Raw genomic sequence first — 11,366 nt, 5'->3', positions numbered from 1 at the left:
TAATTCTAACCAATGGAATGGGGCCTATTTCGTTCAAAGTCGTAGGTGTACGAAGACTTTTGGGAGCCACTGTATATAACTGCATATAGCATACGTGTGTGTAATTGTGAGAGTTACTAATGTAATTTTTTTAAAACATGAATATCTTGAATTTTTCCCCTGTCCCAAAAGTTTCAAGATAGGTTGTATTGTATTTTTAAAAAACAAAATCAAATTCAACCATAAATGCTTTTTAGTTTTAAGCCAGAAATATAAATAGTAACTCTCGTAATGTATCTTTACTAATAATAAAGCTGAAAGCCTCTCTGTCTGGATCGTTCGGCCGATTTTCATGAAATTTGCCACAAAGTTAGTTCGTAGCATGGGGGTGTGCACCTCGAAGCGATTTTTCGAAAATTCGATGTGGTTCTTTTTTTATTCCAATTTTAAGAAAAATATCACTAGTAAATTACGATTTTTGATCATAACATGGAACCGTAACATGGGCACAAGCCAATTGGAGAGATACGAAATGATCATAACGTGGAACCGTAAAATGGGTACAAGCCAATTGGCGAGAAAATTCACCATACATTATTTGTAAATATACTGGCGAACCAAAACACCTTTTCTGTTACGGGCAAAGCCTTGTGGGTACCACTAGTAAAAAATAAATTGGAACCAAAAAGTTCCTCTACAAAAGGAGGAAGACATTTTAAAGGGAACTGTTTATTAAGTTAAAATATTTCTTTTTTTACTATCTTTCACTCATCTCAGCGAATTTGAAACAAAGACGCAAAAAAAGGCAAGAGCATTGAAAACTCTTCAAAACATTCAACTTAAATACAATATTGCTGAAAAAGCGAAGAAATAAACTACAAAACATGTTTTCATTAATAACTTTTTATTATACTTTTCTGTCAAGTCAGTTGAATAAAATTTTAAGTTGCAGTTAAATTGTTTTGTTAGAAATGTGTCTAATGAAAAGAAATTCCTTTTAATTTTTGTTATTTTAATATGATCCACATACTTTCATATAACATTTTATGGATGCAACAAAAAGAAAATATCATGAGTTCATATTTTAGCTATCTCATACAATAGAAATTCGATGGTTATGGTGTTAAAAAGTTCAATGTAAAAACAAAATAAGGCATACTAAGATGTAGGAACTGTTTCACAAACATTTCTCTAAATAAGTTTTAGAAGCAAAATTGAATGAAAGCAGAAACTTGTTTGATGTACACTAATATTATTAGCCTTCAACAACAACTATTTTCAAAGATGTAATAGCATAAACTTAAAACACTTGCTCAAAATTGTCTGCTTACATAACTAAAACAGCATTAAAGTCAGTTACGAACTGCGACAAGTAAATTATTAGGTACCAGTCATAAGTCTAATAATTTGTGGATCCAATCAAAATTCGGTCTAATTCACAGAGACAGGAGATGAATAATGTGTTCAATATATGAAGTCTACTGATGTTACTAAACGCTGAGATGAAATGTTTTTTTTTTTTTTTTCAAACCAAGCAGCACTTTGCTTTGTTTGTATTTGTTGTTTTTCAAAATACAAAAAGCAACCATAAAAATATGGCAAAATAGGGATGGCATTCAATGAGTTTCCATAAACTGCCGTAGGAGCTAAGCTCATGATTGCACATCTGTTGAATCTGCCAAACCATCTGTTCCAGTTTCTGTCGGTTCATGAGGTACAAAACTAGCTTCCGAACTACTATCGGCCCCGTAGCTAATATTTTCCGAGGAACAGGTTCGTTTGCTTGGAGTGTCTAATAAACTGTCATCACAGCAGGCATCTGGAAGATTCGAGCTGGTTGCTTCCTCAACAGTAGATAAACTATCATTATTTCTGAGGTATCCTTCTTCTCGAGATCTGAGAGTAGTAACCCTCCAATCTAAAGCACTAAATAACTGTTCTGCATCTTTTGGCTGAGCCTGAAAAATAAATTTTGAAAATAATATCATTTTTATGTTTTAATATACATTTCACTTACTTTAATTTTTTTAAAATGTCATTCAATCTCCATATGGAGACAAAAAAGGAAAATCAGCATTTCATGAAAACATTTGAATTTATGCTCGAATGATACATTCAGAAAAGACAATAGTTTGCTAACGAAGGCCGTTTCACAGAAAATGGTCCTTTTGTTCTGCACATGACGCCCCTCATATATGTCATTCAAAATAATACTTAAAAATATTAATGAACAATTTTTTTTTCTGCTCAACAAGTTACAAACTTATGTGTGATATCTCAAGCAAAAAATTTCATCATTACCCTTTAAAATTATTATTTTTTAATGAAATATATGAACCATTACATGCAGGATAAGCAGTTGACTTTTCCGTGGAATGGCCCACTTAATTTAAAGTAGCTAACTATAGGCAAAGTTAACCTGACAAAATTGAACGCTACGCAGATCCTATTCACAGCATTACGACACTGTTACACAGGTCTGCCGCAACGTAAGTCTTCAAAAGATACGTTAAATTCTTGGACTATCAAAAATGCTTCAATTTCCAGATTATTGGAGTAATTTGTTTTAGCACTAAATGTTTAGGTGAAAAATGACTTCAGTTGTCAAAACTGAAAATTAAGGGACTTTTAAGGGCCTACCACTTCAGTTTAAAAGTAACATTAACCTTCTTATTCACCAGCTAATCCTAACGTGTGAGACAACCAAATTGTTTCAAGAAAGACTTAAACCCAATCAGAAGACTTCAATCAGCGGTTAGTGTGCCGACAGATGCAACTGGTCTGGTGAACATGGCTGTTAATGTGCATTCTTCAAAAAATATATATAAAGAGAAATTTTTTTATGCAACTCAATCTTGCTTGACTTGTATGACGGTATATGTTCTATCTTCTTTAAAAAATGACATGAAAGATCCAGATTGAAATCATTATGGCAAATAACTGGTACAGTAAGACATCTCCTGTGGCCAGATTTGCGGATTATTTTAAGTGTTTTACTTTTGAGGAAGACAAACCAAGCTTCCCCAACTGCAAAAAATGAAGCAATGCCATTCAGCTTCATCTGAGCATATCTTCGAACTTCTAGTGTTGATCTGACAAGTTCCTGACCATAATCTGTTCGACCTTTCTCTGTTTGAAAAAGCATTGATATCAAAGAAAATATTTAACTAAATTGAAAAAATCTTACCATGACGAGAAAAACTTTTACTCCTTGAGGATCAAAGGCTGTTAGTCGAACTGTTTTGTGACTGGGGTGTTCGACAGACATACCTGGCCATACTTTTGTGTTAAGCACAACTCTAAGACTTCCTTGTGTTCTCATAACTATAAGAATAAAATATAATGCTTTAAGTGCTGCAACTCAAGACGGGAAAGTTTCATAAGAGTAAAGATGTTAAATAAATAATTATCATAGCAGAAAACAATTATTTTAATATTAAAAAGCATATGAGTGAAGTGAAGTACCATTTTGTTGTTATGTGATACATGCTTTTTGAGATGCCTCAACGAACTAAGTTTCTTTTTCACTAAGGATGTTTTTTTTTTTTCGGTGGTGGGAGGGGGGGGGGTGATATCTCTTTGTTATGCAACTTGCATGTATAGTAATGCAAAAATAAAACTTATGTTAGTATGAATATAGTTTTGAAAATGGAATATTCCTTCCCACTATTCAGGAAAACTTTTCACATCTGATGAAACTCAAGCTATTGATAAAGAATACTTGACTTTTTTTTAGTCCACTTAAATATTTCAACAGGGTTGTAGGCATCTGGCATAGTTAACCAAAAGCAGCTGTTACTTGCACTGGGCTGAATAATGTTAAGAGGGTTCTGTTGCTGGTCATCTTTTTTGTACTTGTAATCCAAGTAAATGTTTCATGCATGTTGGTGTAACCTACCAGTGCATTAGTATTACTTTATTGTACACATTTTAAGAAGCCTTATAGGTGAAAACGCATTTGGTTTTCAGATCTTAATGGAAACGATTTTCTAGTTATTACAGGGGTGAAACTGACCTAGACTACAAAACTGGAAAGTTTTACAAGCAAGTAAAATTAGGATAAATCAGTAGCACTGTCTAAAGAGATCTGAGATTACTATTGTCTCAATCCCTCTTCAAAACAGAGTTTTCAACACTAATTTATATTTTGCAACTTAAAGTAGAAATGAATTAATTGAAAAAAAAAAACATTCTGAATACCTACTACCAAAATCGAAAAATAACTCAGTAATAAATTCTATGCTGCATTATTAAAAGTAATAAGTTACGTTTTTAATGATGGCCACTTTAGATGTCCATTAGCAAACTGGGCCAAACTTTAAAAAAAAAATCTTGTGGGAATTTTGGGATGCTTTACTAAAAAACCTGGAGGTAGTCTTTGAGTTTCATCTCTGTTATTAATATGCATTCAGGAAGTCACGGGGAGTCTCAACATTAGATTTTTAAAAGATCACATAATTATGTTTCCATTTTTCAAGGGCTTTGACCTAGCTTTCAAGAATAAACATCTACAAAAACGTACAAAATTAATTAGACATGTGAATGACCCAGCAGAATTTTAAAATGGAACTTGCAAAAGTGGTAAGTATAAAACATAGTCTGACCGCGAAAAGTTGAGCCTTTGCTCTGCCCAGTTTCAGAATTGTCCATTTTTGTGAAAAGGCGATATGAAGAGAAAAGTTGGAACCGAATTATTGCTTGTCATTTTTACTTTTTCGACAAATCGACATGGTTATTACCTCAACTTAAATCTTTCAGGTCTAAATAATCACATAAAGAAAATATACTAGGAGTAAAAAAAATTTCATATTGCCAAAATGTTGCTAACTCCAAAATATGGCACACGTCCTTTTTTCCTTCGCTACCTATTTTAAGGAATGACCCGTTTTCTCAAATGATTGACAAGGATCATTTGTTTGCGGTCGAACTACAGTTTAATTTAATTTTCGGGAAAATGTTCACAAAATTCATTTTAGCAATTTAAATACTTGATGATCGGAATCAGGCCAACAACCTTTGGTTCAGAATCTTTTATGCAAGAATGATCTATGAATACAACAAAACTGTCAATCAGGAAATTTTCCAAACATTCTTTTTCATTTAAAATGTTCATAATTTCAAGCATCCAAGTAAAAATGAGATCAACAAACATCAATCAATTCAACTGCAAGTGGGACAATTCACCAGAAATCACTCAAGTCTGAACCAGTGTTAGAAATAAGACTTTAAATCTATGCATCATGATGACGCCTAGTATAAGTTTCTACACTTCAAAATGAATAACCCAGGTGTCATTTTTTACGAATCCAACTTATACGCATCTGAGTATTAAAAAAATATTTCTTAAATAGAAAGGCTGCAGGTTGCTGATAGCATATTTAAAAAGATCTGTAAATCATACAAAAGAATGATTTTTTAAAGATAAAATTGTTTTTATTTTTAAATTACTTTTGTAAATTTATCCTTCTGGTCATAGTCAAGTGTGGGGGGGGGGATATGAGTTTCAATATGACAGAAACTTCAGGCATTAAATTTAGCACCTAGGATAGGTAGTCTAGGTGTCAAATCAAAATGCTTTGTTGCATAATAGGACTAGCGACCACTTATTTTAACACTGGTTCAAACATACACTAAAAAGTGGTCAGCATGATTTTATTCACATAGATATTAAGAGATTACCTTTTTAACAGCAATGTAGAAGAATAACAAATTCAGTCTCTTACCTACTCTTGAATGCAGATAACCATTATGTTCTCTGTCATTTAGCCGTAAAATTCCTCTACCTCTTTCTAACCAGTTCATATTTGTTTTGTCAAAAGCAAATAATTTGCAATTGATCTGGAATCAAGATATTTAAAATAATTTTAGAAAAAAATCTTAACATACTTTAAACATTGACATGAACAGTGGTCTACAACTTCTAAGGAGAAATTGTTTTGAGTCTTACTCTCCCACTTAGTTCCAATGCCTTTGAAAATGTGACAAAATGTCATAACATTTCAATAGCACTTAGAGGTAGCTCAAAGATGAAGATTGCATCATTGCTGAATGGAATGTATTGACAAAGGACCAAATTGCAGAAATATTATTGCTATTTTCTTAAACAGAAATTAATTACATTATAAAATTGCTAGTTTATATGTACTGCTCCAACATAAGCCATAAAATATATTCTGTATTTTTTATTTATTTATTTGTAGGAAGTTTGTGCAACTTTTCAGAATTAGGGCTTAGTTGACAAAAAAAAAAAAATTGGAAGACAAAAAGTGTTGTGCTTTGACCCAACAAGCATCAATATTGGGAAAAGCAATAGCACCTGTGTTCCGAGAACAAAAAATAAAGAAGTTCATAGTCTCAGGAATGTAAACACTCCATTATGGAATTTAATTATTTGTACTGTTTTTAATAAATGCATAAGATTTTCTTCCGCCACCAAGGATAAATGCATTACAAGATTCAATAATATGGAAAAGTGGCTGATGTAAGGAGCAATTTCTTATATAATTAAAAACTGAGTATCTATGTATGTCCAAGCTTCTTCTCCCGAACGACAGTGAATTGACCATCAAACCAGGTATCGATGGATTCGTAATCTTCCCGTCTTCATGTCTGGCTAATCCTCTGATAATTATGAAGCTTGGATTTCGACATAAAATCCCTAATTTTCGAAGGCTTTCCTCCATTCAAATTATTATTCAGTGCTTCATCTCAACTATCCTAACAATCTTACTAATATTATATATGCGAAAGTTTGTCTGTATGGATGGATGTTTGTTACTCTTTCACGCAAAAACTACTGAACGGATTTTGATGAAACTTTACAATAATATAGCTTATGCATCAGAATAACACATAGGGTAGTTTTCGTCCTGTTATGGGGGGCAAAACCCCCTTAGGGGGGCAATAAAACAAAATTTTTGCATAAAGTCTCTAATATTGGGATGAAAAAATACTTGCACATATTTACATTATATGTCCATCGAAAGCTCTGATTTTTCTGCTGAAGATGGCACCTGTTCGAAATTTCTAAGTAGAATAAAAAACGAGTTATGAGCTTTTTAGATCCATGTTCGAAGGCTTTCCTCAACTCAATACAGTATTTAGTGTATCATCTCAACTCCCTGTCGATAGCGACAATTGTTGTATTGTTGACTTTCTTTGCTTTTCGTGATTGTTCAAGGCTTTTCTCAAGTCAAATCTTGAAGTAAGATTTTTGCACAAGATTGGCAAATAATACATGATTTGGCTGATGATTTTCCATTTAAACGGAACTTTAATGTAATTAATGGTTTTTATTATTATTTATGCTGATTGAACACTTACCCATTATCCAAACAACCAGCAGATCGCCAAAATTTTTGCAGAAAGATTTCCGTAGCTGATGCATTTGGCAGTTTTTTCAACGTTGCTGTTTTTGAAGCCGATATGTCATAATGTTTCTCAGCTTTTACCATGTAAACAAAATATCGCCAATCAAAGAATTTTCAAAAGACTTTTTTTACTGTGTTAAATAATCCAGCAACTAAATTAGGCAAATCCATAAACAGCACAAAAACGTCCATTAATTTTCCTTTTTGCACAATTTCAAACAATCACCAAATTGTATTACTTATTTTGGTAACATTTTGGATGAAACTGTTTAGCGCCATTTTATGGTGACCAAAAATATCTCAGCATCTGGCGACGATATCTCTGTAACGAAAATTAATATCATATCGTTTTACAAAGTAAGGAAAGAAGGGGGGAGCATCATCGAAGGTACCCCGAAACGACTTTCGCAAATTCGGTAAAATCGCACCAAGAGCCACAATGATTGAAATTTCCCGAAATAACTAAAGCAAGTATAAGGGGATTACGAGCGCAGCTACTTTTTTTTAAACACTTCGTACTTCATTAGCCATACAGAGAAGGTTTTAGACTCCATGTTAAAAAAAAAGTATCAACAGATTAATCTTTTTTAATATGAGAAGATTAATTTCATGTTTTTTAAATTTGTATATGCTTAAATATAGTGCTTTCGTTTCTAAATCAATACTACTTTGTTCTTTATAATTATTGCTATTTTAATTTTATGGGTAAGGAAGAAACTAGATTTTTAATCACGTCAAAAAGATGTGTTTTAAATTCTTTCACTTAAAACAGAAAACAAAAGCAAGTAACGATTTTTTCTAATAATTATTACTGACCCAGGCAACGCCGGGTATTTTTGCTAGTGCTTTTATTAAAATTTGTAGTTGTAGGGTGAAGAAAATCGTTATATGTGAAAGATCTGTTGCCATTTTTTTCTTGAATATAAACAAACAAAAAAAATTCGTTTTTGTTTTGAGGCTTTTCTTGCAATCGGGGTTTTTAAAAATGTTTACTTTTTGGTTATTTTCACGCAATCTGCTGCAAAATTTCTGTTTTTTTTTTTTTTTTTTTTCGTTCAAGCCTGATTGTTGAACACGCGTCACTAGACATAACTATTATTTTCGAGGTGCACTGTGCAAAGCTGGGCGACACAGCTAGTAGAATAAAATTAGTTGAAAAATTGTTACATGATGATTATCTTGAACTGATTTTAATAATATGTCTGCATAAAACCCCTTTTTGTGGAATCCGATTTATTTTACCAGGAGCTATTCACCAAACTCAGAGGATGTTAAAAATCTTGTAGTTTTAAAATACAGATGTTTAACTACTAGTTTAATATCACTTCAGTAGAAGAAATTGGATTGCAAAAGATATATTTGCTGCATGAGTGTAATTAAAAGCTTGGATGACAAGCTTCTATGTCTCAAAATGCACCATGTAATGATTTCTATTTAATGAAATCTTTATTGCAGTGTAAAAATATTGATAAAAAGTTTTTTTTAAAAAATAGCATGCTATAATAAAAGATAATTAATTGGCTCAAGCTGTGAAAGAAGTGAATGGAAAAATAATGCTGCCAAGTATCTAGGCAAACATTTTTATGAAATTTGAGGACTTCCTAACTACATGATCAGTTTCATTATTCGAAAGTAGGAGTTTACCAGATACGCTCATCCAGGTTGAGTCGAGTCTGGGAGATCAAATAAATCTGGGGATTTTGGGAGGATTATCACTAAGCACTAAAATTTATTGACGGAATTCCAGTTGTTAATAATCTTGCTGAAAGGAATTAATGTATCATAAAAGAGTTTAATGGGGAAATAACACACATTAAAGATCAATCACAATTCTTGTTGCAGGTTGTCGAAAAACATTGCTGATCTTATACCGAGGGCAAGAAGAGTTGGAAAGGTACTAGCACAAGAACATCTTTAAATAATTGTTGCATTATTATATTGTATATATAGATTTTTCAGAGAAATAAAACTATTTCCCTAGCATGTTTTTTTTTTTTTTTCCAATTCTCATGTACTGCATAAAATTAAAATATACCCAACTTTGAGAATGTTGAGCTTAAAACTTCTTAAAAATAAAATTATAAGTTAAAACTTCACAATAATTATTTTTACATAGATAAAACCAAACAGGAGAGTAAGACCAGTAAAAATCAAAATTATTTTAAAAAGGACCTTTTTTGGACCATCCGAGATCCTGTCTAAAGAACAGAAAAAGAGGATTATACTAGCAAGCTTACTAATGGCAAGCAGATTTTATGACCTGGAAACTGGGAAGCATTCTTCAGATTTGCAGATAAGTCATTACAAAATTGAATGGGTCCCTAAAAGAAGGGCATATGTTAAATTTTAAATTGTATTTTTAATTTGTAACCTATGCCCTTCTAGGACAGGAAGGACCAAATATTAATGAAGATCAAGTGTAGCAAAGATATCAAGTATGCCCTTCTTCTAGAGACCCATTCAATTGTCTAACTGCCATGGGAAGGTAAAGTGCAGCATTAGGGAATATTTTGTTTTTTTTTAATTTTTGTCATCTATTTTACTTGAGCTTTATTGTTACAGGCTCTCTTAATTAATTTATGATGAAAATACAGCACAAAAAAAAATCAAATTCCAATATTTCCCTATTGTTGGTAAGGTATCCAAAACTCATTTTTGCTGCTCGTTCCGCTTTACCTTAAGTCTGAAGTAAATACAGTAGACCCTCGTTTTACGCGGGGGAGTTACGTTCCACTGAAGTGCCGCATAAATCAAAACCGCGTAAACTGAGACCTAATGTTAGTGTTAAAATGGGGTTGGGTTCTGTAGATAAAAAAATACTTCATATAGTGATGACTAATTGTATAATTAAGTTTAATGTGTACTTAATCTATTTCTATGCACAAGATGCATAAAGAAAACATAAATTAATTTCGTGTTCTGTTTATAAAAAGGAGCTGGGCTTTTGGCAGTCATTAAGAATTTTTCTCTGTAGTTCTTTGCAGAGCATTAACGCATCCATGATCACTTGCATCATTTCCATGATAGAATCTTTTTTCACTAACAAATCAGAAAAATCATTTCTATTGTCTAAGAATGGCTCAAATTTTTTAATGTGAACATTTTTGGTTGTGTATCATTGATGTTGATATCCTCGTTGATGTTTTCATCTTTTGTGACAGTTAAAAGCTCTTCTTCCAGTGAGTTCTGAACTGCATGAGTTTAATAACTACTGGAAAGAGCTTTGGAACCAATCACATAAAATGTTTCCAGTGGCCCAACCTTGATTATTAGCACTCCAAAATGCAGTTTATTGTGTGTAATCTGCAATCTTTAGGAGTTTAGATTTTGAAAGAGTAGAAAATGTTACCTGTTTGCATTGCCGCATCCGCGTAAAACCGAAACTCATTGGCGTAAAATGAAATAAAGGTGTCAAATCTTAAACTGCGTAAAATGAGGGTTTACTGTAAATGTTCATTATTCTTAATAAACTTTTTGTTACTCTTATGACCAATGGCACAACAGGGATAGATCTTTCATTTGAAAATCATTAAATCCATCAAGTATAAATTTCACTAATTTTATTCCCCAATAGACATATATTTGAGCAGATGACAAGTGAATGTCTATTTGCACTCCAGCTGTAGTTTAGAACATTAGTTAAGCAATATTATTCCATTCAAGTAGAGCTGATTGGCTTAAATACCAAACAATAACATTTTTTCCCCTTAGCACTTGTCAAAAAATCCAAAGTTTTACCTGTAGGACATTAGATTCTTCTTCTTCTCCGGTTACAATAGCTACTTCATCAAACTTTCTTTTAACTTGCTTGGATTCATACTCTTTAGCTGACTCTGTTAAACTCTTAGTCAGGTTTTCTATGAGAGGAGAAAATATTAACATTAATTTCATTTGTTTCGAAACTGTACAGATATGAACAAAATATTTGGAAAAAAAAATCATTCAAAAAACTCATTTAAAGCAGCAGTCATGAACATATTGATTAAAAAATATTGTTAATATAATTATATCTGTTTT

General features: G+C 32.1%; 1 protein-coding gene across 1 annotated transcript in view; it reads right to left on the bottom strand.

Moving 5' to 3' along the window:
- Positions 1–887: 887 nt before the first annotated feature.
- The window catches only part of LOC129225819 (ran-binding protein 3-like), a 36,627-nt gene continuing 26,148 nt past the window's right edge, over positions 888–11,366 (bottom strand). The window contains exons 11-14 of the mRNA XM_054860334.1: positions 11,088–11,206; positions 5,703–5,817; positions 3,167–3,303; positions 888–1,937 (exon numbers count right to left, since the gene is read on the bottom strand). Coding sequence (XP_054716309.1) covers positions 1,632–1,937; positions 3,167–3,303; positions 5,703–5,817; positions 11,088–11,206 — 677 coding nt within the window. The 3' untranslated portion in view covers positions 888–1,631. The remainder of the gene's footprint in view (positions 1,938–3,166; positions 3,304–5,702; positions 5,818–11,087; positions 11,207–11,366) is intronic.

Source organism: Uloborus diversus, chromosome 7 (genome assembly GCF_026930045.1).
Source record: "Uloborus diversus isolate 005 chromosome 7, Udiv.v.3.1, whole genome shotgun sequence".
NCBI classification, from domain to species: Eukaryota; Metazoa; Arthropoda; class Arachnida; order Araneae; family Uloboridae; genus Uloborus; species Uloborus diversus.
The sequence above is the reverse complement of the archived record's forward strand: the minus strand, read 5'-3'. Positions and strand labels throughout refer to the sequence as shown.